At 48.1% G+C, this 27,119-nt stretch overlaps 2 protein-coding genes across 8 annotated transcripts; both read left to right on the forward strand.

The window, feature by feature from the left end:
• Window positions 1-80: 80 nt before the first annotated feature.
• Window positions 81-21,603, forward strand: SIRT3 (sirtuin 3). Of its 7 annotated transcripts, XR_011973839.1 has the most exons (9): window positions 81-195; window positions 1,560-1,743; window positions 8,657-8,809; window positions 8,931-9,163; window positions 11,246-11,346; window positions 12,527-12,688; window positions 19,889-20,098; window positions 21,152-21,246; window positions 21,418-21,603. XR_011973839.1 is itself a non-coding variant. In XM_072639589.1 (8 exons), exons 1-8 carry the CDS (start codon window positions 114-116, stop codon window positions 21,427-21,429), a joined length of 1,137 nt encoding a protein of 378 aa, XP_072495690.1. In that variant the 5' UTR covers window positions 81-113; the 3' UTR covers window positions 21,430-21,603. The 7 variants fall into 7 exon arrangements, 5 of the variants coding, with proteins under 5 accessions (XP_072495690.1, XP_072495688.1, XP_072495689.1 ...); XR_011973840.1 differs by lacking the exon at window positions 21,152-21,246 and having other exon boundaries at window positions 12,527-12,704; XM_072639589.1 differs by lacking the exon at window positions 21,152-21,246.
• A 603-nt stretch (window positions 21,604-22,206) lies between these two features.
• Window positions 22,207-23,253, forward strand: BET1L (Bet1 golgi vesicular membrane trafficking protein like). The gene is made up of 4 exons (XM_072639595.1): window positions 22,207-22,341; window positions 22,479-22,591; window positions 22,717-22,773; window positions 22,877-23,253. The coding sequence occupies exons 1-4, from the start codon at window positions 22,323-22,325 to the stop codon at window positions 23,042-23,044; spliced, it is 357 nt and encodes a 118-aa protein (XP_072495696.1). The 5' UTR covers window positions 22,207-22,322; the 3' UTR covers window positions 23,045-23,253.
• The last annotated feature ends 3,866 nt before the right edge of the window (window positions 23,254-27,119 follow it).

Here is a 27,119-nt window from a genome sequence, read left to right on the forward strand (position 1 = left end):
GGCGTCTGCACGCTCACTTCCGGCAGGGCGCACGCGCCCTCACCCACTTCCGGCCCCGGTGCAGGTCGGGAGCGGCGCTCGCTTCCTCCGTCCTCCCCGAGGGAGTCGGGGCGATGGGGCCGGGCTGCGCCGCCGCCTGGACCGCCCTGGGTGCGGCGCTGGGGCCCGCGCGAGGAAGGGCCGCGGCAGCGCGCGGTGAGCGTCCCGACGTGCGTGCGCGTGCCCGAGGCCGGACCCCGGCGGGGGCGGAGGAGGGGCTCCAGTGACCTCTGCGGGCTGGGCGCGCGCCTGGGGTGGGGGCTGGGCGGGTGAGCTGCCGGGCCCGGCCCCCAGGGGTGCGGGACGTCCCGGGCCGAGGAAATGGGCGAAGGGGGCGCTGAGGCGGGCTTGGGTGCGTGTGTTCGGACCCCGATTCCGAAGTCGCGTTTCTGTCTAGCCCCCAATCTCTTATCTCGGGCAGTGTCCCTCCCGCCCCGGCAGGAACCATGCCTGCCCCCTGCTGTGCGCTGGGTCGTGGGACGTTCCTGCGTGCCTGAGCCCCCTTTCCATCACTCCTTCCTGCCAGGACATCGATGAGAGAAGCCTGATTGACCCTGGTCAGCCCTGACCTCGGTTGGCGGCCTGAAGCCGCACCTGCACGTGGCCCCTCTTTGCTCATTCCCCGCTGCCTGCCCGGCGGATACCCAGAGGGCGTTTTCTCCGAAGAACTGACCACTTCTTAAGCGCTCCCTGGCCCGGCCAGACCTAGCGGACATGCTGGGCACCCGTCTGACTACGCAGTGACCCGTGCAAACTTCGTGCCTCCTCTAAGTGGCAGGTTCCCTAGGGACCTTGCCCGCCGAGAGGCGCGCTAACGAGCGTCTGTGCCTCCCGCCCTAAGATCGCCGGAGTCCGGGGAATCCTCCCCAGACCGGGCTGCCGGGGCTCCGCGCCTCCGGTCCCTTCGCCGGGGAGATGGTTAGAAGGGAACTGTGTCCAAGATCTTTTGTTCCTTCGGAGCCCAGATATCCCCAGGACGCCGCCTGCTCTCCCACCCGGAGAACCATTCCCTATGACAAAGTGTTTTTAAAGGAGGAGAAGGAAGAGTCAGTGAAGCAAAAACGCTGAAAACGTGGGGAAATGCATGCCGGGTTCCCCGCCTCTGCGCCAGTGGGCGTGGGTGTGGGGAGAGGGGTCTTCTCTTCCTCAGGGTCGTGGGGCGGTCCTGGCTCCGCCTCCCTTCGTGCCAGGCTTTCCGTCTGCGTTCATTCGGGCATGTGCCACGATTTGTTCAGCCAGTCCCTAGTTGATGGGTGTCTATTACCCAAAGGGCTGCCGCCAACGTCTGGGTTCATGTGGGACTTTCTTCTTATCAACAGCCTCCTGAGATATAGACCGGCTCCTGAAATCCCTGGATCAAAGGGATAATGGACATTTCCAAACTGCATTCCAAAATGGTTGTAACAATTCAAAGCCTCACCGAGGGCGCTAATGTGCCAGTCTTCTCACAACCCTGTCACCACTGAGTAGTCTGTTGAATGCTGTCAACAGCTGGACTTTTCCTATCCTTGTTTCCTTAGGGTGGAGGTATCTCTGCCTGTGTGGACAGCCCTCTGTCTTCAGAGTTTGGGGGAGTCTCCGAGCTCTCCACAGATCCAGCTGCATCTCTCTGTGGGAGCAGGTGTTACCAGAGAAGATCCTGAGAGGGGAAGCTGTGAATGTGTCCAGCTCTTGGCAACAAAAGTTAGGTGGTCATTTCTGCAGGTACCCTGGGTGCCAGGGGGTGAGGGAACATAAGAGCTTTGAGTTTGGGAAATAGTGTCAGAGAGCAGGTTTTAAGGAGGGATGCAAATCCTTGTGCATAATAACTTAATAAGGGCTTATTAATTAAAGTTAGAAGGACGAGAAGAAGGAATTGTGGGAGACATCCGGGTCTTGGGAGATACATGGAATCATGATATCACAGAGTTGAAGGAGACTTTTAATATGGGGCTGATTTCCTAAACTGGGGAGAGCCAAAACAGAAAGGAAATCATAGACTAATTTCCCTAATGAATATAGATGCAAAAATTTTAAATAAAATATTAGCAAAGAGATTATAGCAACTTATCTCAAGGATAACACACCTGGTCGTAACCAGGTAGACTTTCTACCAGGAATGCAGGGCTGGTTCAACATTGGGAAAACTATCAGCATAATTGACCATATCAACCACAAAACTAACAGAAATCATATGATTAGCGCAATAGATGCAGAAAAAGCTTTCGACAAAATACAGCACCCATTCCTATTAAAAACTAGAGAACATAGGAGTAAATGGAGTCTTCCTTAAAATGGTAGGTAGCATCTACCTAAAACCACCAGCAAGTATTGCATGTAATGGGGATAAGCTAGAAGCATTTCCCAAAAGATCAGGGGTGAAAAAAGGATGTCCATTATCGCGGTTTTTCAATATTGTACTAGAAATGTTGGTTTTAGCAATAAGAGAAGAACAAGAAATTGAAGGAATTAGAACAGGCGAAGAAGAAACAAAGCTATCACTCTTTGCAGATGATATGATGGTATACTTAGAGAATCCTAGAGAAACAAGTAAAAAATTACTTGAAGAATGGACAATTTTAGCAAAGTTGCACAATGTAAAATAAACCCACATAGAATCATATATGTAACTAACAGAAACCAGTAGCAAGAGATAGAGAAGTTCCATTTAAAGTTATTGTAGACGTTACAAAATATTTGAGAATCTACCTGCCAAAACAATCCCAGGAACTGTATGAGCAGAATTATAAAAGACTTTTCACACAAATAAAGTCAGATCTAAATAATTGGAAAAATATCAGTTGCTCATAGGGAGGCTGAGCTAATATAATTTAAACGATAATTCTACCAAAATTAAATTACTTATTCAGTGCCATGCCAGTCAAACTACCAAAAATTATTTTATGGTGCTAGAAATAACAATCATAAAATTCATCTGAAAGAAGAAAAGATCCAGAATATCAAGGAAATTAATGAAAAGAAATGCAAGGGAAGATGGCCTAGCTTTACCAGATCTTAAATTGTATTATAAAGAAGCAGTCATCCAAACTACTTGGTACTAGGTAAGAAATAGAGTGGTGGATCAGTGGAATAGGTTAAGTATGCAAGACACAACAGTCAATGACTATAGTAATCTATTTGATAAATCCAAAGACTTCAGCTTCTGGAATAAGAACTCGCTAACAAAAACTACTGGAAAATAGTATGGCAAAAACTAGGCATAGACCAACATCTTACACCCTATATCAAGATGAAATCAAAATGGGCACTTGATTTAGTTATAAAAACTGATTCCATAAACAAACTCGGAAAGCAAGGAATAGTTTCCCTGTCAGATCTACAGAGAAGGGAGGAATTTACTACCAAACGAGATAGAGAAGATTATGAAATGTAAATTGGGTGATCTTGATTACATTAAATTGAAAAATTTTTGCACAAACAAAGCCAGTGCAACCAAGATTAGAAGGGAAGCAGAAAGCTGGGAAAGAATTTTTACAACCAGTGTCTGTGATAAAGGTCTCATTTCTAAAATATGTAGAGAACTGAATCAAATTTATAAGAACACAAGTCATTCCCCACTTGATAAATGATCAAAGGATAAAAACAGGAAGTTTTCAAAGGAAGAAATTAAAGCCATCTAGTTATATGAAAAATGACTATTCTAAATCATTGATTAGAGAAATGTAAATCAAAACAACTCTGAGGTACCACACCACACCTATCAGATAGGCTAACATGACAAAACAGAAAAATGATAAATGTTGGAGAAGATGTGGGATAATTGGAACACTAATGCATTGCTGGTGGAGTTGTGAACTATGCCTAAAGGGCTATCAAACTGTGCATAGTCTTTGATTCAGCAATCCCACTACTAGGTCTGTATCACAAAGAGATCAAAGGAAAAGGAAAAGGTCCTATTTGTATAACAGCTTTTATAGCAGCTCTTTTTGTTGTGGTGAAGAATTGAAAATTCAGGATATGCCCATCAACTGTGGAATGGCTGAAGAAGTTGTGGCATGTGAATGTAATGGAATACTATTGTAATATAAGAAATGGTGTGCAAGCAGACTTCAGAAAAATCTGGAAAGACGTAGATGAACTGAAGCTGAGTGAAGTGAGCAGAGCCAGAAGAACATTGTACATAGTAACAGCCACATTATGTGGATGTCTGACTTTGATAGACTTAGCTCTTCTCAGCAACGCAAGGATCTAAGACAGCTCCAAAAGACTCACAATGGAAAATGCTATCCACGTCAGAGAAAGAACTTTGGAGTCTGAATGCAGATGGAAGCAAACTATTTGCTCTCCTTTTGTTTCTTCTTCCTCGTGGTTCCACCCATTAGTTCTAATTCTACTTTACATCATGCCTAATGTGAAAATATGTTTAATATGAATGTATTTTTAGAGCCTATATTAGATTGCATGCTATTGTGGGGAGAGGTGGGGAGAGGATAGGAGAGAAAATTCAAAACTCAAAATCTTATGGAAGTGAATGCTGAAAACTAAAAGTAAATTAATTAATTACACAATAAAAAAAAAGATTAAAAAAAGAGACTTTTAAGACCCGACCTGAAGCATAAATTCTATCTAAAGTATTTCCAATGAGTGGTGGGTTCAGCTTGAGAAAAACAATCAGCCTACCATATTAAACATCCTAAACCACAGGATCATCCCAATAGATGCAGACAAAGTACAGCACTCATTTATACTAAAAACCCTATAAAGTGTAGGGATACAGGGGCATTTATAAAATGTATCCATCTGTAACCAAAAGCAAGCATAGACGTGTTCCCAGTATATACAGAAATGAAGGAAGAATGTCTACTCTCCCCACTATTATTTCATGTAATTCTAGACATCCTAGCAATAGCCGTAAGAGAAGAGGAAGAAATCAAAGGCATAAAGAGACGTAAAAAAAAGAAAAGTGCTTATTTGCTCATAACATTGTTTACTTAGAAAATCCTAGAGAATCCCTAAAGATACTAATTGAGATGACATCTTTGATAGAATTATAACGCATCTTCAAAAATCAGCAATGTTTCTTTTTAAAAGTAGCATCCAAGAGGCAAGAATAGGAAGGGACATCTCATTTCAAGTGGCTACAAAATGTGAAGACTACAGATCCACTTGCATAGTGCTTAAGTAAAGAACAACTTAAAGAGCGAGTGGAATAGTCAGTGTTCATGACTGGGCCATGCCAATATGATAAAAGTTACAGTACTAACCAAGTTCATTTACACTTGTAATACTAGGCCAATCAAATTACCAAGGGGATACTAACGCTTGAAATAATAACAAAATTATTTTGGAAAAATAAAATACCCAGATTATCAAGGGAAATGATGAAAAGTCCAGGGACAAAGGGAGTAATAGCCTTTCTTCCATACCTCAGACTATATTAAAGAGTAACAGTCTTCAAAACCACGTGGTATTGGCAAAAAAAAAAAAAAATAGAGATACGGAACAGATCAGACAATCAGAAACAATAGGAACTCAATAACTCAGTGTTAGAAAGAGCAAAAACCATAAAATACTTGATCAAGAACTGCCTGTTGGATAAAAACTACTGAGAAAACAGAATTATGTTTGGTCGTTCAGACTTTGCCTCAAGGTCTATTCATCTAATCCAGTCAGCATTTGTTCAGTGCCTACAAAGGGAGCTAAAAGAGCCAGGCTGGGCTGGGCGGGACTGCTGTTCCTCTAGTTTCTGGCTGTCTCCATCAGACTCAGTGTCAGCAAAGCTGCCTCCAGCCTCCCTCTGGTTGTGCTGTTCTGGGCTGCCTGGGCGTTCTGACATGGGCTCCTCTCCTCCTCCCTCTTAGCTTCCTTTCTCCTTTGGGTGCTGTGAGAGGGAAGGTTTGATTTGCCCATGAGCACCTTTCTGTGAGGCTGCGAGTCTCCTTTTCTTTTCATAACCCTTTTTCTTTCAGCTTTTTTAATTTAGCATTTCAATTTATGACTTATTTTCAAGATTCTTTTCTCTTTTAATTTTGAGTTCCAAATTCTCTCCCTCTTTCCCACCATCTTCCATATCCACTGAGAAGGCAAGCAAATGATATCAAGTATATATGTGAAATAACGCAAAACATTTCAGTATCAGCCATATCTAAAAAAAAAAGCCCAAAAATTAAAATGGGAAAATCACACTTCCTTCTGCACTCAGAGTTCCTTCCTTCTCTCTCTGCGGGTGGGTAGCACTTTTTTCATCATGAGCCCCTTGAAATTATCTTGGAGCATTCTATCGATCAGGGTAGCCAACATCTTTCAGTTGACCTTTAGTAGAGCCTTGCTGTTACTGCACGCAGTGATCTCCTGGTTCTTCTCACTTTACCTTGCATCAGTTCGTATAGGTCTTGCCATGTTTTTCTGAAGCAACCCCCCCCCCCCCCCCGCCCCGCTTGCCATCTAGTATTCCCTCACAATCATATACCGCAACGTCTTCAGCCATTCCCCAATTGATGGGCATCCCCTTAACGTCCAGTTCTTTGCCACCACAAAAAGAGCTGCCACGCATGGTACAGGGGAAGAATACTAGCTCTAAAGTTGGAGGACCTGGGTTTAGAGACTGCCTCTGACCTTTTTATTGTTATTATTGTCATCATGATTGTTAATAACAATAACAGCTAGCATCTGTATAGCACTTGGAGGCTTGCAAAGTACTTTACAAACGTTATCTCTGTTTGACCATCGTGACAAACCTGGGAGGTAGGTGCTCTTATTATCTCCATCTTATAGATAAGGAAACTAGAGCACAGAGAGAGAAGCTGTACAGCTAGCGAGTGTCTGCGGCAGGGTCCGAATCCACCTTTTCCTGACTCTCCTTAATACTTTATTCACTGCTTTACCTAGGTGCCTTCCTTAACAAAATGTATCACTCCAGGAAAGTAATTTAATTTCCATGGGCCTGAGTTCACCTCAATTGTAAAATAAGGAGGTTGGATCAGATGGGTTCTGGAATCCATCCCTAGATCTGTGGTCCTATAATCTGTTAAAGGAGACTAAAAATAAAAGTATAATAATGCAAAAAAACAAAAAAAACCCAAAAGTTTTTGTACAAATAGGACCTTATCCTTTGATCTCTGGGATACAGACCTAGTAGTGGTATTGCAGGATGCCTTTTGGGTATAATTCCAAATTGTTCTCTAGAATGGTCAGATCAGTTCACAACTCCACCAACGATGCATTAGCGTTCCAATTTTCCCATGTCTCCAAAATTTATCATTTTCCTGTTTTGCCATGTTAGCTAATCTGGTAGGTGTGATGTGGTACCTCAGAGTTGTTTTAATTTGTATTTCTCTAATCAATAGTGATTTAGAGCATTTTTTTCATATGACTATAGATAACTTTAATTTCTTCCTCTGAAAACATCCTGTTCATATCCTTTGGTCATTTATCAATTGGGGAATGACCCATAATCTTATAAATTTGACTGAGCTCTGTACTTGGTATGTATTTAAGACATAAGATCTTCATCAGAGAAACTTGCTATAAACATTTTTGGTATTATGCCATTGTCCATGGAACCTTAAATCTGTTTGTTTACTTTTGTTTTGTCTGAGATCAGGGTTGCTGCTCCTGTCTTTTTTACTTCAGCTAAAGCATATTAGATCCTAATGCACTGATGACAGTTATCAACTGGCCTAGCCATCCTGAAAAACAATTTGAAGGGATGGCGGAAAAGTTACTAAAATATGCTTGCATATCCTTTGCCCCAGTTCCTAGTCTGATGCCCCAAAGAAACTAAGGGAAAGGGCCTATGTGTACAAAAAGCATAGCAGTCCTATTCACAGCCATCCAGAGCTGGAAAGTGAGCTGATGCTCTCCCACTGGGGGAATCGCTAAATAGATTGTGGTACATGAATGTAATAAATCCTAAGAAATGATGAAAAATACAGCTTCAGAGGAAACTAGGAAAAGGTCTGTGAGCTGATGTAAAGTGAAGTGAGCAGGGCTAGGAGAATAATTTATTTATTGACAACATTATAGAGAAAAGCAATTTTGAAAAATTTTAGAACTCTGATTAACGCAATGATGAATCATGAGTCCAAAAAAGTTGAAATAATTCAGTCATCTCCTGACGAGAGAAGTGGTGAACAAATGTATAAAAATACATCCATTTTCAGAGAGGTCAATGTGGGAATTTGTTTTCCTGGACTTTGCAGCTAGGTTTTGAGGGCTTCCTATTTATTTTTAAACTTCCTGATTTGGCTGTGGGGGTTAGTCAATGAATAGGTTTATTAAGTGCCTACTATGGCACTGTGCTTACCAGAAGATGTACAAAAAAAGACCAGAGACAGTCTGCCTTCGAGAAGCTCACAGTCTCATGGGGAGGCATCTGTGGAATTCTGTTCTACTATAACCCATGGAAATGACTGCCCCATCCAGGCAGGCGGGAACCTTCTGTCCCTTGCATCTGTTTACCCATCCATGAGCCCTGGTCTGGAAGAGAGGACAGACAGGCTATATCGTGAGGGTCACATATAGTGAGGGTCACATAGCCACCAACCTTGGAAAAGTCGGGCAAGACTGTTGGAGATGGAGGTTGGTGGGGGAGAGAGAAGGGGGGAATGTATGGCATGAGCTCTCATTTTGTTGCTCCCAGCTCCCGGGGTGAGAAATGCGATTGCTTCTTTGCTAGGTCCTTTGGTGGCCGTGGAACTGGAGGTGGCCATGGAGGAGAGAAACTCTCCTTGCAGGACATAGCAGAAATGATCCAGACCAAAGCCTGCCAGAGGGTGGTGGTCATGGTGGGTGCTGGGATCAGCACCCCCAGTGGGATCCCGGACTTCAGGTAAGGAATGCCTTCGCCCTCCTTTCGCCCTGCCTCCTTCCTTCCCTGGCTTTCACCTGGGGCCCTCTGCCTCTGGGTGGGGGTCTTGCTATGGGAGACTGAGGCTCTTTTCCCTCCTCAGGTCTCCAGGGAGTGGCCTCTATAGCAACTTGGAACAGTATGACCTTCCCTACCCTGAAGCCATATTTGAACTGGACTACTTTTCCCACAACCCCAAGCCTTTCTTTACTTTGGCTAAAGAGCTCTATCCTGGTAACTACAAACCCAACCTGGCCCACTACTTCCTTCGCCTGCTTCATGACAAGGGGCTGCTTCTGCGGCTCTACACTCAGAACATCGATGGGCTTGAGAGAGGTGAGTGTGGGTCTTCCCAGTGCTCTCCAGGCAGCTTTTCTCTTGGCTCAGTGTGGTCTTTACAGAAGGGCCTGACCCCTCGTCCATTCCCTGGTTTTCTTCTCTGTTGTGTACCCAAGACAGGAACAGTGAATGGTTAATGGGATCTGGCAGAGGGAAAAAAACTCAGGGCCCAGTTACTTCTCAATTCTCATGGACAGACTTAGGAATTCTGGAAAAAGAGAAATCCCCCAAAAGAGCCATTGAGACTGTGGCCAGACTGTGAGTGAAATCACTGGTAAAGATGGCCTCTGGGCCTCCACATCCTTTGTGGGAAGTTCCCTAGACACACTCAGGCCAGTTTTTCAGTCTGCTCAGCTCCCCTGATGTACGTGCAGGGATGGTCAGGTGGCTCTCGCCATCCCTCAGAAGTCCCCTCATCCTTCCACTCCTCCTGCAGCATTTCTTCCTGTCCTCCTTGTTCTGTCAGCCTTCATCTTGGGGTCATCCCCACCACTGACCTCTGCTTCTACCAGGGCATGGCCATGAACCAGTGCTGTATGTTAAGTTATATAAGCTTGTCTGGGCCCTCAGTTGAAGTGACCATATTCCTTTTATTCTCCCCTGCTCACTTTCCAGTCTGGCTCACTCCACTCTCCTCAAACCCCCTGTGTCGCCTGCTACCCTCAGCCAAGGACCTGGCCAAGAAAACAGACCATTTGCCTTGAGTATCTTCTCCCAGTTCTGTCCCATCACCGTCACCCCGGGCTCTACTTTGCTATTGTCTTTGTGGAACGAGGGAGCATTTTGCACTTAGGCTAGCTTCTCCTTCTGTGTCTGTGAGCTCATCTCTTTCCAACTCCTCTAGGGTGGAGCCTGCAAAGCATCAGCCTCTCTTTATCCCCCAAATCCCTTGCCTTCTCCTGTGTCTTTTCTCCCTTTCACAGACTCCTGATCACCTCTCCACCCCTCACAATCTGACTCATTCTGACCCATTGCTGGACCAAGACCACATTCTCTAGGGTCACCAGGGAGCCCAGTGCCCCCGTTGCCTCTTGCTCCTGGATAGTATCTCCTCCCTCACCCCTCTTCTCTGTTTGCTTTGCTGGTTCATCCTCCTCTTGACCTCTGGACATCTGGTCTCTCTTCCCTATCTCCTGCTACACTTTCTCCCATGGTGATCCAAGCAGCACATTCCCAAATCCATAGATGTGTCTCCAACATCTCTTGCCTTCAGGACTCTGCCTGGAGGCTCCCGCCTCCCACCAGTCTACTCCACTTGGTGAGCAAGGATTTGTTTTTTACAGTTTTATCCCCCATACCTAGCATAGTGTTTGGCACACAGTAGGCACTTAATAAATGCTCATGGACAGGTTGACCAGGTTTGTCACCTCTGAGCTGGCCCTACTGCTTCCCTCTTCTTCAACTCCCATACCTAGTAGGCTGCTGAGTCTTGTCCTTTGGCCACAACAGTTTAGGATTAGAGGTCACACAGCCAGCTCTCTCAGGACCCCTGCTGCCTGATGGCCTTTCTCTTCCTTGGTCCATCTTTGATATAGCTGGCACAGTATTTTCCCCAAATCAGTTAAAAATCTCAACTTGTTCTCTTTGCACAAGGTCAAGGCCTGTCTTGTTACCCTTCTGCCACACTGTTTCCCTTTACTCACTCTGTCTTCCAGCCAGACTGGTCCGCAGAATGGTGCCCAGACTCACCATTTCATCTCCTGTTCTTGCTTTTTCCCAGGCTGGCATCCATGCTTGGAATACTCTCCCTTTTCTAGAACCTCAGGTGCCCCTCTTTGTTCAAATTATGGGGAATGACAGTGAGTGAGTAGTGAATTCCATCTGCCTTTTGTCCCTATGTCTCTTCAATCAGGTTAAACTTTGGCAGTAAATTCTCCTTATGTCCTCTGTGGTTGCCCATGTCAGTTCCTTACTGTCTTGTACAGACACCAAACCATCCGGGTGTAGCAGAATGTCTGGCATAGGGAGGGTCACCTGGCCCTTCCTGGCCAATGTAGCCAGGCTTAGAGATAGCAGCAGTGACTCTGGGCTACTGTGTGGATGGACTTGCCTCACCTCCTCTTTGCATTTGGATTGCAGCAGCTGGCATCCCTGCTACAAAACTGGTGGAAGCCCATGGTACCTTTGCCACTGCCACCTGCACTGTGTGCCGGCAGTCATTTCAAGGGGAAGAATTTCACGTGAGTGACTGTAGTGCCTTAGTGTGGGCTAAAGGAAGAGGGCTATATGAGATAGAATTGGGTACTGGGCTGTTCTATGGAGGGGAATGCCATGCTCCAGGGATAGCCTTTGGCCCATTGGCTAGGAAAATGGAAGCTGTGAAGGCATCTCTAGGATGGACTTCTGGAGGTGGGGCTGAGTGGGGCCCTCTGGCCAAGAGGTGAAGCCACATAGGGGTGTTTTGTGCTAGGGGAACTAGCCACCATGCAATCAGACTGTGACTGGGGGAATGGGATTGTGTTCCCAGGAGAGCGCATCAACACGAATTAGGAAAGCAATGAGATGCATAATCCATAAGAAGCCTGGGAGTCCAGGATAACCATCACCCTTTCTACCCACAAGCTTCCAAATTTGTCCTCATTTCAAGTCAGTCCTTCCTTCAGCGTGTCTCTGGTCTCCATGGCTTAGTAACAGATTCTACCTGACAGGCTTGTTGCAAGGCTAAAACAAAGTAGTAGCATATCTGGAAAGCACTTAATAATCTTAAAGGGCCCCATACAACCTTTATTATCCCTGCTTCTTCCCCTCCTCCCTTGGGCTGACCCTGGGCCTCCAGTTGTCCAGGTTGGAGACTTTGTGCCAGAATCCCACTGATAGCCTGCCTTGGAGATCAGCCTCTAAGCTTCTGGCCCAGTGGTTTTGGTAAAATTAGTGGTTTTGATTTTATAGAAGGAAAACCTTCCTAACAGTTAGATCACCCTACCTGGGGAAGCAGGGGAGGGGATTTCAAGCAGTCTGGTGTGCTGCTTGCCATGAGTTGGAGGGAATGGTTCTTTCCAACTCTGAGATTCTGTGGTCAGGTGTGGGGTGTGGGGGAGGAGGACCAGGAGAAGGGTGGGGAAGTAGAAAGATTCCCATGAGGTTTGAGGTCAGGAAGAACTTCTAACAGAGAGGTTTCCAAGAACAACGGAGGGTCCTGATGAGCAGTCCTCAAGAAATGTCAGATTGACCATGGTTTGGTCTCATGCTAGGCCTTGGATGCTTGTTAGTGGACATTCTAGGGATGGGAACTTTTTATTCAGATGTGGGTTGAAATGGCATTTTTAGAACTGAATGCTGTCTCAAACACAAGATTGAGAATAAGCTGTCTCTGGAAAGAGTTGGTCATGCTGACTACTCTCTTGCTGAGTTTTCTTTCAGGTGGATGTGATGGCAGACAGGATCCCCCACTGCCCCATCTGCACAGGGGTCATCAAACCTGACATCGTCTTCTTTGGGGAGCAGCTCCCACAAAGGTTCTTCCTTCACATGGTTGACTTCCCCATGGCAGATCTGCTCATCATCATTGGGACCTCTCTGGAGGTCTGGAGACCCTGGGGTAATGGGATTCAGGAGAGGGGTATGACAGGGAGGGAGAGGGAAGGGGGAAGGACCAGTAGGTGCGTCAAATACCAGGAACTTTGTTTGACACTAGAGACCCATAGGTAGAAAGTTTGTGCTAGACTGGGGGATCACAGGCTAGAAGGTGATCATGGGAAAGAAGCGATGAGAGATTGGGGGGAGGAGAATCTCTCATCTAGCACTTGGAGAAGTTCAGACATCCTGGTACCTCCCTCACTGGAGGCCAGACCTGCCTCACTCACCAGTTTGGGCAGGTTAGGTGATCAGGAAATATGTTTGGGAATGTAAGCTAGATCTGCTATGCCAATGAAATTTAGGCACTGTGGTAGTAGCAATGAGTAGATTCTGAGTAGGTTCAGCATCCCTGGCCAAAGGGTGTTGACCTGGAGAAAAGTCTCTTGTTTACCCTGTGCCAGACAGCATTTCAGTATGATTGAGATGAAAAAAGGGCAGATACCTTGGTGATCCTCCCCAGTCAGCCCACTTCTCAGTAGAATCAAGCAGCAAGTCCTGAGGGTTCTATGTTCTGTCCTTGTCCCTGTTCTTGCTACCCTTTCAGAGATCAGCCCCCATAGGTTCAGTGATTACCTCTGTACAGATGGTGCTGCGATCTGTTGATATGGCCCTAGTGTCTCTGCTGAGCTCCAGTCTCGTCTGTCATCTTGGTCATCTTGAATGTGACGCATCCAAAATGGTGGTCCCCACCTTTCTCCCCAAACTCTCCTGTCCTTCAGACTTCCTTGTTACTGTTGAGGGTGCAGGCTCCTCGCAGTCCTTCAGTCCTCATATCCCTGTTGTTACTGGGGTTCAGTGGAGCCATGGGAATTCAAGTTAACTGGGAGGTCAGGATGTCTATTCTGGTCTCCAAGTATGAAGTCAAGGCTTGTTGCCTCCCCCCAAATTAGCCCATATTTAGTTTGTACATGTTAGCTCCCCCTGTTGTATGTAAGGCCCTTGAGAGGAGAGAACGTGCCAGAGTATGTGTCATTTTTTGCATTCTCAGGACATAGCCCAGAGTCTAGGACTGGTGTGAGGAGAGCCAGGGAGACATGAGAAAGGCTGCAACCAGTGATTGGGTGTTGGGTCAGGAAGGGGGAATGAGTTAGAGGAGTTTGGGAGATGGGGAGGACAGTGGGGCCCAGGACAGAAACAAGTTTGGAGGAAGAAGGAAATAAGGCCCAAGGTAAATCCAGAAGTCATGAATGGAGAGAGCTCCAAACCCTATTCTTTCCAACACCCAAACTCCTCATCCATTCCTGCTGACCCAGGCGGTCTCACCTCCATTCCCATGTTATCCCTTTTCCTTCTCCCCACCCCTCCCCCTGTGCATCTCACCCCAAGTGCTCTGGCTCCTAGATATGTTCTTGGGGAATAACCCTGCTTTGCTTCCCTTTCTATTTATCCTACTCATTTAAAAAAGGTAGATTTCCCCCCCCGTATATTTTTATTTGTTTCATTAAATGTTCCCCAATTACATGTACCAAATTTTTAGCATTCATTTTTTTTTAAATTTTGAGTTCTGAATTCTCTCCCTCCCTCTATTCCCTCCCCTCCTTGAGAAGGCAAACAATTCAATCTCAATTATAGGAATGCAAAACATATTTCTATGTTAGCCATGTTGCAAAAGAAACACAGACCAAACAAAAACCCCAAGAAAAATAAAGAAGGAAAAAAGTTTCCTCCAGTCTGTACGAGTTCCTCAGTTCTCTCTGGAGGTGGAGAGCATTTTCCATCATGAATTGTTTGGATTGTCTTGGATCATCATCTTGATCAAAAAGGGTGGAAGTTTTCCTAGTCTGACCTTGACAAGAATCCACAGACAGTGGATTGTTGATCCAGCCGTGAATCCCGGCTACATGTTCTGAGTTTTTCTAAAAGTAGACAATGAGCTCAGTGTGTTTGTCCCAAAGCCCTTCTGCTTTTCTCTCAGAACTATTCCTCAGCAGTTCACTCATCAGTATTCATGTTGGTCTGTAGTTATCCTTCCCTACTTTGGTTTCTTCCTGATTTATTCTCCTTCTAGGAGTTTGGATAGATCCTTGATTGTGAGGAAAGGAGTGAGGTGTAACGTCTGGAAAGGTGGATTGAGGGCAGGTGAGGAGCATATTTGTTTCATAGCAGGAATTTATGTAATATTGGAATGAATTGTTCTTTGAATATTTGCCCCAGTTAATTTTTTAAAAATAAATTTTTGGAGATATCTTTTTGTAAGGCTGAGGATTGATTGAGCCGACAATAACCTTCCCACTTACCCTGATGCATCTATAAGATGAGGGTACAGCTTGCTTGGGTCAGTCAGTCAGAGGTGTGAGACCGATATGTACAAGTACTTTCCCCTATCTCTTTAAATTGCTTGGTGGTTCTGAAGCCTCTCTGAATTTTGTATAAAATCAGAATTGGAGATTGAAGGATGTGTTAGGAGAGAGGAAGGAGTCCGAATCCCAAGAACAGACCTGCAAAGAGAAGGGCCAGCAGATGAGAAGAGAAAGAAAGGTAGGATTGATTTTTGGTAGGGAAGAGAGGTAGAAGGAGGCCATTGGCCCTCCAGGCTTCTCAGGCTCAAGGCAGTAGTTGCCCTGCCTCCCCAGGGACTGAGGTGGGGTCCCAAGAAATGGCTGGCCCTTTCGAGCAAACATTTCCAGTATCCTGAATTCTGAATTTGCCTCAGCCCCCAAAAAGGCCATGGATTAGCTGGAAATAAAGAGAAATTCAAATTAAGACTGGCAACCAAATCTCTGCCCCAATATTAGGAATTTTACTGGGGGCTTTTATTCCTAAGGAAATAATAGAATTTCATTTAATAGAATTCCCTAAGGAAGCTGAGGAGGGAACCCCCTGAGTCTGAGTGGCCATTATATTTCCCCTAAACATCAGCATCAAATTAGCTAATTATTGTAACTGGCTGGCTGATTACCTCTTCAGAGGCAAAGTGGGATAGGAAGGAAAGATAGATGAAAACTATTGCTGCTTGCCCAAACTCACCCGAGTGATATTTATGGAACCCAACTTTTGCAAAGGAGTAGGAGGCAGGAAGGCATCTCTTCATATCTTTAGAGCCAAGCTGGGTGCCTGATTCATTCGGGGTTTTTTCTTTTTAAAAATGTCTGATTTTCTTTCTTCTTTTTTAATTTTTAACACTCATTTTTAAGATTTTGAGTTCCAAATTATCTTCCTCCCTACCACCCTTTTCCCACCACTTGAAAAGGCAAGCAATCTGATATCATTTGAACAGGGGAAGTCATGCAAAACATATTTCCTTATTAGATGTGTTTGGGGGGTAAAAAGCAAGAAGAATAGAGAGTGAAAAAAGTCTGCTTCCACTCTGCATTCCAAGTCCGTCAGTTCTTTAGAGGTGGGCAGCATTTTCCATCACGGGTCCTTTGGATTTGTCTTGATCAGAGCAGAGAAGTATTTCATGGTCAGTCACCCTTACAATGGTGCTGTTTCTGTGCAGTGTCCCCCTGGTTCTGCTCACTTCATTTGTATCAGTTCATGTAAGTCTCTCCAGGCTTTTCTGAAGTCTGCCTGCATCACAGTGATAGACCCAAACTTAGCCTTTGGTATTGATTGTTTTATGCTGTTGGTTTTTTCCATTTACATTGTTGCAGTCAATGCATATGTAGCAAGAAACAATGGTTTTACCAAGAACTCCAGGGAATTCAGGAAAAAAGATTTTCATTTTACAACCTGTCTGACAGGTGACCTGGCCAATATCCTGCTATGGTGAAAGGGTAACCAGACCCAGCAAAGGCACAGGCTTTAAGATGATTACAAAGCCTTTAATTTCTATCCCCATTCTCATTTCCTTCCTCTCTTCCCCATTGGCTGGGTATTTCAGGATTCATAGCCTAATGGAAAATGTAGGTCTGCACCCAGCTTACATTTCAGTGCCCTCACCCCCCATGCTCTTTTTCTTTTTACTTTATTTAGTAAAGGAATGACAAGCCATAAATACTTTTAGAAGTATTCCAACTCAGGATGTCTGCATGATTCAGATTTTATGTTTCCATAGCATGAGGAAGGAATTTTCTCAATTTCTAAGAAAGTTAACAAAAGTATGAGTTGAAGATTCAATCCTGGGTATCCATAAGAAAAATCCCATTATCCAAAATAGCCTCTTGGATTAATGGGCCTCATCCTTTATGGAACTTCACCTGCCCTGGCAGTTTTTAACATCGGAAAAAGACTTTCTCAGAAAACAAAGGCTACGTCCCCTGCCACAATTTTTATTTCCTGAAGTGAGACTTTCTGACAAATGTGACTCCTTAGGTTTTGAAAGTTGTGTCATATGATTTCTGTGGAAACAAAATTCAGTCATCCCTTACATGTATTATTCTCACTTTTAGAGCTATTTTATCTTGGATTCTCCTTTTTTTCCCTCTCCATCTTTGGGCATTTATTTTTGACTTGTTTGATATTTTTCCCCTGAGATTGGACTGCTTAAATTCTGTGTTTCTAATTCTTCCAACAAGGACATTTTTCTGTTTCTGTAAATATTCCTACATATCATTTAAGCTGTTGCTTTTACTGCCATATCATCGGGCAAAATTGTTTCTCATAATTTATTTTTTCTTCCTCTTCTTTTGTTCTGAATTTGTTTCCATTTTTGATAGGACAGTTTTGTTTTCCTTTCTTTTTTCCTTTCCTATTAGGTAATGGTTTCTCTTGTTAATTTCTCCCCCCCCCCCAAATTCAGCTCCTAGTTTTATTAATTTTATTAATTCATGTTTTGGCATTCAGTCTTGCATATCTAATTCATTGATGTGTTCTTTCTCTTTTGTTGGTGAACGTGTTTAGAGATATCCTTTCCCCCCTGTTACTCCTGTGAGTGCAGCCCACAATTTTTGGCACATTGGCTCCTTGTCACTTTCTCTGATGGAATTATTGGTTGTTCTTGATCTGTTCTGTGACTCTCCAAAGGCTGAGCCTTTATTTGCATTTGAATCCTTTCTGCAAATATCCTTTGTGGGTGATCATTTTTATTATGTTAGCAGAAAATGTGTGCATCATTTCTGCTTTTTGGAGTTCGTGAGGTTTTTATGTTTCAGTACATGGTCAGTTTTTTTGAAGGTCCTGAGCATCACTGAGAATGAGGTATATGTGAGGTGGATGGAGGAGTCAGGGTGAGACCTGCCCACCCCCAGAGAGGGGAGGGAGTCTTTCTTGTGCTATGTCTGCATGTACAGATCAGCATGGATTAAGTATCTTCTTCATGCCAGGCAAAGAGGTGCAAGAGGGCCCCTGCTCTCAAGGAGCTCTCTGTTTACTTAGGGAGACTAGAGACAAAGCAAATTTGTATGGGAAGACACTGGACTTCAGAGGGGTGGGGGAGGGTTTGGAGTGGAAGTGGGGTTTTAGCTGGGACTTAAAGGGAGGCAGGGAGAACATTACAGGTCTGGGGGACAGCCAGAGAGAATGCCTGGAGCTGAGAGATGGACCACCAGGAGAGCTAGGGGAATGACCAAGGGCATGAAAGCTAGTGATGCTGTGGAGACATTGGATGGCTGGGAAGATGGTGGTGCTCTGGATAGAGGATGGAAGGTTGGACAGAGGGGGATGGGTGGGGACAGTGGACCACATGCAAGTAGAGGTGTCCAGGGCACTTTGGGAATTGTCTGCATAAAGGTCACAAGCCTATGGGAGTTGATGAGGCCACCAGGTGAGAGAGGAGAGAGAGAAGGGCCAGGACAGATCCCCCCCACAGGTAGGGAGCAGGACCTGGGGGAGGATCCAGCCAAGGAGAAAGAGGAGGAGGAGCAGAAGAGAGGCCAGGTGGGTGGGAGGAGAGGGTCTGATCCAGGACAGTGAGGCAGGCGGGGCCAATTTGGATGATTCCTTGGTCTTTTTGGAGGGGGCAGTTTGAAGCCCAGGGGTGAAAGATACCAGATGTGGACAAGTTTTTCTAGGACTCTGGCTGAGGAAAGAGGAAGAAGTACTGGGGGTGGTGACCAGGGAGGGATTTTGTAGGCCCCTCACCTGCATTTCCCAACACATCCCCTTTCCCCCACCTACAATACAGGTATCATTCACAAGAAAGATCAGAAAACAGTTTAACAAAACAAGCTGACCTAGTGAGATCTTTTCAAAGATGGGAAACCTGGGTGTTTTTGCTGCCATTGGTGAAAGAGCCAGGAAACCCTGAGAGATTGGAGAAGAAGTAGGGGTGGGACTGAGTCCAGGAAGAAAGGCTGGCCTTGGGGAGTGGGGCAGAGGGCTCTGCATGAGTCCAGGGGTGTGAGGTGAAAGGAAAGGAAGGAACCAGCAGTAAATGGCCTTGGTCAAGTGAGAGGCTGAGGGAGAAGGGAAGACCTCGGAGGAACCTTCTTCTGCCCTTTTCACTGGGTTCACTACTTCCTGTCAACAAGCATTTATTAAGCACCTACAGTGTGCTAGCACTGTCTGGGGATACAAAGGAAGGCAAAGCCAGGCCCTGCCCTCAGGGAGCTCACATTCAGAAGGGGGAGTGACAGGTCAGTGACTAGGCATGTACAATATAGAGGGAAGGCTTCAGTGTTGGGAGATGGTGGGCATGGGGCCAGGAAAGGCCATAGGGATCCATGGGAGTTGTCAGGAAGAGTCCTTCCGTGGCTGATAGAGCCTGGGGGCAGAGGGTTTTCCCCAAAGCTGAGGGCTACCAAACCCTTTGGTCTTCCCTGTTTTTGACTTATCACCTTTTCCTCTCGAATACCCTGCCTTCCCTCTGTCTACCCAGTCTTTGTAACAAGTCAGCAGAGTCAAGCCAAACCAATTCCTCCCATGAGGGCAGAGACTTTGGTTTTGTCTCTTTTTTCTTTGTTTTTGTCTTACCCACAATTCAGTTAGGCCAGCTTTTATTAAGTGAGGGGAAATGAAGAATGTCCTCTTGAGCTGGGGAGTTCCCAGGCTTCCAGAGTAAGCTGGAAAGGAATGGAGGGAGGGAATGGCATTTGTACATTGGAAGGTACTTGAAGCCTCAGGGGAAGCCCCCCATCCCTGGGGGCAGAACCAGGAGCCCCTGGGAGGCTGCACACCCCATTCCTGGAGATCTCTGGAGACGTTCTGAGACATGTTGGATGAGATGATGCTGGCTGGGGGAGCAGTCTCTGTATAGCAAGCAGCTCCCAGGGCTTTGGGAGCCTCTGAAAGATGGCTGGGTGATGTGGGCTTTTGCCACTCTTTCAGGTGGAGCCTTTCGCTAGCCTGTCCCAAGCATCAAGAAGGTCTGTCCCTCGGGTGTTGATCAACAGAGAGCTGGTGGGACCGTTTGCCTGGCAGCCTCGTCATAATGATGTGGTCCAGCTGGGAGACATCATCAGCGGGGTGGAGATTCTGGTGAAGGCCCTGGGCTGGACGGAGGAGATAGAAGCCCTTCTCCAAAGAGAGACTGCCAAGGTAGGGGAGGCCTGGGAGGCTAGCATGGGAGCGTCTCAGCTTGCGTATGGCTGAGGCGCCCTCTCCTGGGGTGGTCTGAGGCAGAATAAAGAAGCATTAGAGATAGAGATAAGGGCTGATGTGTATGTGCGGCACCTCCTGTGTGCCCAGCACTGTGCCCAGCTGTTTACAGTGATCATCTTGTAACATTCCTGAGGAGGAGGGGCTGTTACGATCCCCATCTTACACATGAGGAAGCTGAGACACACAGCACAGAAGTGACTTCAGCTGGATTTGAACTGGGGACTCCCTGACTCCAGACTCCTCTAGTGTCCTTTAGTTGTCCCTAATATATCAGAAGCCTTGTTTTTATCTTTTTTTTTCACACTCTGGACTGTGAGGACTATTAGACTGACCTCTGTATTGGGGTCAGAATCCTGCAAGAAGTAGGCCCGATGCTGCTGGCTGTGGCTGTCCTGTGGAGGATGTGGTCGGCCAGCTGTTGTCACCTTCCCTGGGGATGCGCATGGGAAATGGACAGCCCTTGAGGAGGTGGGGAGGGTAGAATGAGGAAACCAAGGAGGTGTCCTGCACTGCTGGGGGCAGGGGAAGCTTCCTGGTCACTCAGGCTTGGAAGCACTGGGTCATGGGTGGGGGGTGGTGGTGGAGAGCCTGGTGCTTCCTGGTCACTCAGGCTCGGAAGCACTGGGTCATGGGTGGGGGGGGGTGGTGGAGAGCCTGGTGCCAGCCACAGCAGTGAAGCCATGAAGGGTTGAGGCTGGGAGGAGTGAACTGGAACACCGGTGCTTTCAGCAGTGTAGACTTGGGAAACTGTACTGGGAGCTAGGAGCCCTTAGTGAGGCAAGAAAAGGGGAGACAGATGTGACAGCCATCGCCCCCCATCTGACTCCTCTCTCTCCCCTTCCTTCCCTGACTCCTCCCCCCTTTCCCTTTCTCCTTTGTTACTTTCTCCCTCCCTTTCTCCTCTGTCCTCTCACCTTCCCTCTTTCTCTATCCTTTATCCCCTCTCTCCCTTCTCCCTCACTCTCCTATGTATCTTTTCTCTCTCCAAAGTGAACACGTGATCGTGTTCCCCATTTGAACTTGAAAGCAGTTCCCATGTTCCCCCCAGACTCTCTCCAGACAACAAATGCCTCTCTCACCAAGAGGTTAGTTAGGTGACATTCATGTGAGAGGGTGGACTCCCTTTGCTGTGGCATGGGCCCTGGGTATCTTCAGCATTCCCCAAGGGGCACAGCAGGTGCCAGACGGTGGGCAGTGGGGTGGGGGAGAGGTGGGAGGGCTAGAGTCCAGGCCTCAACCCTCATTTTCCTTCACAGGATGCTCTCTGAGAGGTGGTGGAGGTGGACCAGGACCCAGGGCAGGTCTGGTGCAGTGCCTGGGGCTGCCCCTTCTCAGCCCTGTGTCTGATCTCACCTCTTCCTTCACGCGAGCCATGAATTCAAGATCTCTTGTGGAAGCTTGGTCTCTCAAGAGTCAATAAACATTTATTAATCACCTACTAATTGCCAGGCACCCTGCCCTCAATCTGACAGGAAGACTGCACCCCCCCCCAAAAGCTTCTGAAAAGAATGTGTGGGGGGCATCCCCAAGGGCTGCAGCCAGGCCACGTCAGGGGGGATGGCAGGCTCGTTGCCCTCCTTCAGTGGGGCTCCAGTCGGATGCCCCGTTCCTGGAGGTGGCTTCCTCAGGAGCTGGACTCCGGGGGCCGCCGGGAGGACGTGAGTGACCAGGCTAAGCTGGGACTCGATCCTGCTGGAACAGAAGGTGCCCGGGCCCCCTAGGACAAGGCCGGACGGGCGCCGTCCCTTTGGTGCCCGCTGCGGGCAAGGCCAACGGGGCAGCAAAGGCGCACCGCCCCGAACGTCTCTGCCCGCCTGGCTCCACGTGCCCCCCGTGATGTGGCGGAGCGCGGCCACAGTAGGGGGCCTGGGGACGGCCAGGGGCGAGGCCCCAGCAAAGCGGTCAGACGGGCGTGGCTTCGTTACGCGGTCCCGCACACAGTGGGCCCTTCACACATGCGCACTGGATCTAACCGGACCCAGGGCCGGGCCTGACCGGGAACCTGACCCCCCCCGCCCCCCCCGCCTCGGAGCGCTCACGGCGCGGGCGGGGCCAGCGGCCCGGAAGCTCGGGGGCGGGCCCGGAAGGGGCGGGCCCGGCGTGCACGCACGCACGCGCGTCGCACTGCCTTCGGCTCCTGCGGCACCGGGAGGTGGCGGCCATGGCGAGCTGGGCGCGGGGTGAGGCGGGGGCGGCGCTGGGGGGAGGGGGCGCTGGGGGGAGGCGGCGCTGGGGGGAGGGGCGGGGGGCGGGGCCGAGGGCCCCCCTCGCTCCCTCCCCGACCCCCTTGATCCTTGTCCCCTCCCGCTCCGCGCAGGCCCAGGCCCGGGGGGCGGCGCCGTCGCGGACACGGACACGGACACGCTCCTGGACGGCGAGAACCAGCGCCTGACGGACGGGCTGGCGGCCAAGGTCACGCGCCTTAAGGCCGTGCGTGTCCGCGGGGCGGCGTGGGGCGGGCGGCCGCGGGGGTGGGGCGGGCTGAGGGGGTGGGCGTGGGGAGGGCCGGGGGAGGGGCAGCGCCGACTGAGCCCCGGCGCTGCCCCTCCCCCCAGCTGGCCTTGGACATGGACCGGGACGCGGAGGAGCAGAACCGCTACCTGGACGGCATGGTGAGGGGCGCGTGCGCGGGAGGAGGGCCGGGCCGGCGTGCGCGTGCCCGCGCGTGCCCGCGCGCGCCCCCGCCGGCCGCTCACCCCGCCCTCTGTGCCCCAGGACTCGGACTTCTCGAGCGTGACCAGCCTGCTGACCGGCAGCGTGAAGCGCTTCTCCGGCATGACCCGCTCGGGCCGGGACCACCGGCGGCTGCTCCTGGGCGTGGCCGTGGGGCTCGTCATCCTCTTCTTCTTCCTTTCCTACCTGTTGTCGAAAGCGCGGACCTGAGTGGGCCCGTGGAGCGCTTCCCGGACCCTATTTTTGTACCAGCCCCCTGCCCTCCTTGGCGAGAATAAAAGGGAAAAGCCATCCCAACCACGCGGTCCCAGGGCTCGCATCGCCCCACCTGTGCCCCCGTGGGCACGGCTGCCAGGCCTGCCGGGCCGGGCGTGGGGCCGGAGGCAGCCCTGGACTCGGGGACTTGGCGTCCAAGCGGCCACGCGTCTGGTTCTTAACTTTCGGACTGTGAATTTCAAGTTCTCTTCCCCAGCCCCGCCCCCACGGAGAAGGCCCGCAGCGTCTGCGTGAAGTCCCACGAAGCGTGAAATGGGAGGGCCCAGGAAGGAAGGGGAGGGAGAGCGGGCCCCAGGCCCGGGCTCCTAGGCAGGTCTTTGTTGTCTCTGGCGTTAGCACAGCTGACCGGGGATCCCAGATTTTCCCGCCATGCTGGCACCTTGTGGGCGGGGAGGTTGGCCTGAAGAATCTGAGGGTGCAGACGAGGAGAACCCATGTTAGCCCTAAGAGCAGCACGCGGAGGATGTGGGGAAAAGAGACTGGGGTCTCCCCAGTGTAGCCCGTGGGCCCCCAGAGAACAAACGAGCCTCTGCTCGTTCCGGGCCGCTCCCACGCGCAGAGATCGAACTGTGACTAGGGAGGGTTTCAGCGCTGCCCCGGGGCTGCGGGCTTGGGTGCGGACAGACGGCCGCCTCAGGAGGAGTCACTGGAGCTCTGCAGGGGTTTTCTTGCTGGAGAGACCCCAGGGGTTCAGGTGCACGTGGGCCCACGTGGTGTGTGCAGTGGGGGGTGGAGGGCTGAGGGGAGGAGTGATATAGTAACGTGAACTAGGGAGATAGGTGGGTGAGGGCATGGTACCCCAACCACAAACATTTCACAGGCCATACGGCATCCTCTGCAAAGGGGACACAAAGCCAGAAACGAGCTGCCCTCAAGGAGTTTACGTTCTAGAGAAAAACTGGACGTGCACCTGAGAGAATGTCGAACCTCTAGCAAGTGATTCCCAGGGAGGATGTGCCTTGAGAGACAGGAGTCCCCAAAGCGGGCCTGGGCACTGAGGTGGGAGGCGGGCAAAAGGTGGAGCAGCAAGTGGGCCACGTGCAGGAACCTGAGTGTGTGACGAGTCGGTCAGGGCCATGCTTTGACCACCTTCAGGCACTGTCAACAGGAGCTTCCTACGTAGACGTGGCGGGAGTGATGAGGGAGTGGGGCTTCGGTAATCCAGACACTTTCTGGAGCTCTCCAAGGTAGACTAGGCGGTGGAACTTTGACTCACAAGGAGGAGGAACTTGTGCAAGAGGTAGAAGCTTTGGTGTAGAAGTGGCCATCTGAGTTTAGGGTGAAGGAAAGGTAGGAGGAGTCTGACATGGACCCTTGGTTTGGGCACAACAAAGGGTTCAACACAGCCTTAAGAGGAGGTTCTTCATTGGAGGCCTTTGATCTTGGTGGAGGCATGTCATGATGTTTATAGCTGCTACTCCCTAACCCTAACCCTCTGACTAGCTTCTGAGGTGCTTTCTTCTGTTTCTGAAAAAGTTCTGTGAAAATTTTGAAGCTGTAAACGGTTCTGATCAGAGAGACAGGGGAATGGGAATTATCTGACGAGGCTGATGTGGTTGATTGCTCAGGGGACTTGCCTATCAAGTTGAACTTCAAAATGGGATGTCCAGAAGATGGAAGTCAAGGCAGTTAAGAGGATGAACCCAGAAGCCTAGCCTGCTCCTGCAAGAATGTCTAGTGCTAAAACTCAGAGTAAATAAGACTGATGAGGAAATGTAAGGACAACAGAAAAAGGAGTTTTCCTCCCTCACGCTGGTGGATCTTTGATGTTAATGACAGAGAAGCTGGAGGGACTCAAGGAGTCTTTGTGGTCACTGAGAATGATCTTTGGGTTTGGGAGTTAAAATCCAAAAGAAGGCAGGCTAATAAGAGAGCACCTGGCAGTCTTTGGTGAACTTGTCTACTGACTTAAATTATCCAACTTCAGGTATAGAAAGAATTAGCAGATCTGTTGCTCATCTTCAAGGGATCATGAGGTTGGGAGAAGTACTGGTACAGAGAATGGCCAACTTTCAGAAAAAGGAGGGGAATATAGTGGAGCCTTCCAGTTATAGACCAGTGAGTGACTGAGTCCTGGCAAAATTCTAGGACATTATTAAAGACATGCTTTAGAAAGTGAAGCAGTGTCTACACAACACACAGTCCTCTCTAAGAGTAACAAGTCCTTTGTAGCATGAATTTTCCCCTGTTTTTGGCAGTTAACCACGCTGGTTGGTCGGGAGCATGATGAAGGTAGAATTACCTACCTTTTGGCAAAGTATGTTTACAAAGTTTCATTCTGTCCTTTTGGGAAAGATCTAGAGATGTGATTTCAGAACTGAATCCAAAGAGTATTTGGTGGCATATGCTATATATCTCTGCGTGGCCCTGTGCAGTTTTCACATTTTTCAGTGGCTTGGATAAAGGTCTGGTTGGACTGTAAGTTTATCAAATTTGTGGATGACATAAAACTGGGAGAGTTATCGCACTGGTTGAACTTGAATTAGAGCCCTAGGCTGAATCTAATCAAATGAAATATATTTTAAATGTTTCCAAAAATCATTTTCACAATTACAAGGTGGAAACGAAAAGGCTAGCTTTGTTAGCAGTTTGCAGAGAAGATCTTGGGGTTGAAGTGGACTGCAAGATTGGTATAAAACATAGTAATATGGCTGTCCCAGGCTGCATCTTGGGATTCGTGTTTTCCTGGGTTAAATTGAATAGAGATCCTAGCTAGCCTCTTGTTCTCACAATGATCACCAATATATGGTCTTCTGTTTGGATGTTTGGAAATACATAGACATTTGAGTTCTCAGAGTGGAATATGACTCCTCGCTGGAAGGAGGTCTTTTGAGCAGAGGCTGGTTGGAAGCTTGTCAGGGTTGTTTAATGAGGATTCCTGTTCAGATGTGGGTTGGACTAGATACCTCTGAAAATCCATTACAGCCCTGTGATTCCAAGCATAACAAATGCCCAAAGGGATTTCCTTAACAGAAGGATAAGCCCTCCTGCCCAAGGTAGATGGAATAGTGTCAATGGATGAACTAGATAACAAGCCCCTTTTCTAGATTGTTTCCGCTCCTCCCACAGAGAATCATTTCTGAATGGGCAGAAATGGCTAATGGGGAGTTGAAATCCAAGGTAAATAAGGAAGTGGTCAGGACCCAACTTCTTTTGATGAGTTTAGATTACTACCTGGCCCAGATGAGCTACACCCTCGGGGCTCAAGACAACTGGGAGCTGTGATTTCCAAGTTGCTTGGCAAAACTTGGCATGATAGGGCTTGATTTGGAGTGATTTGAGTTTGAATCACATTGACCAATGTCTGGAGTGTCTGTGAGGATAGTCAGATTGCGTAAGTTCTTGGATTCTCAGTTTCCTCATCCATAAAATTTAGAATACTTTTACTGATGACCTGACCTTGTGAGGAAAGAGACAAACCTGAAAGTGGTGGTGGTGATATGGTAACCCTGGAGAGTGAGAGGGGACAAAGGTTATGTTATTGTCCTAAGAAAATAGAATCTTCAAACCTTGGAGAAGGTATCATTAAAGGGACGGCTAATGAACTTTCAGAGAAGAAAGCAGCGATCGCAAAGAAACTGCCATGGTCACAAACTGATAGATTGTGGGAATGTTAATGATAGCCTTTACCTAGATTTTGACTTGAGTACTTGACATGAATCAGGTGAAGAGATTGGGGTTCAGCACTGGCTGAGTGACCAGACCTAAAGAGTAGTCAACTTGGAAAGTCAACTTGAAAAGAGGTCTCCAGTGAAGAGCCCCCAGGGGTCTGTGCTTGGCCCTGTTGGATAGATGTATCAGTGACTTGGAAAAAGGCAGAGATGATACTTTCATCCAATTTGCAGTTGGTCCACATAAAGCTAGGAGGCATAACTAACAAGTTGGATTTAACAGACATAAATTTAAGGTCTTACAGGTTCAAAAAATCCACTCTGTCACTTTAAAATAGAGATGGAGAGCAGGTCATCTGAAAAAGTAGGAGAGAGATTTGGTGGAACATGAGCTGAGG

Source organism: Notamacropus eugenii, chromosome 2 (assembly GCF_028372415.1).
Source record: "Notamacropus eugenii isolate mMacEug1 chromosome 2, mMacEug1.pri_v2, whole genome shotgun sequence".
In the NCBI taxonomy this organism is placed as follows: Eukaryota; Metazoa; Chordata; class Mammalia; order Diprotodontia; family Macropodidae; genus Notamacropus; species Notamacropus eugenii.

Excerpts from the sequence above, each read along its gene's own strand:
- SIRT3 (XM_072639589.1), top strand. The coding sequence starts at position 114 with ATGGGGCCGGGCTGCGCCGCCGCCTGGACCGCCCTGGGTGCGGCGCTG. Across the intron at positions 11,347-12,526 it reads TTCAAGGGGAAGAATTTCAC|GTGGATGTGATGGCAGACAG; the intron begins GTGAGTGACTGT and ends GTTTTCTTTCAG. Across the intron at positions 12,689-19,888 it reads TCATTGGGACCTCTCTGGAG|GTGGAGCCTTTCGCTAGCCT; the intron begins GTCTGGAGACCC and ends CCACTCTTTCAG.
- BET1L (XM_072639595.1), top strand. Across the intron at positions 22,592-22,716 it reads AGGTCACGCGCCTTAAGGCC|CTGGCCTTGGACATGGACCG; the intron begins GTGCGTGTCCGC and ends CCCTCCCCCCAG. Across the intron at positions 22,774-22,876 it reads ACCGCTACCTGGACGGCATG|GACTCGGACTTCTCGAGCGT; the intron begins GTGAGGGGCGCG and ends TCTGTGCCCCAG.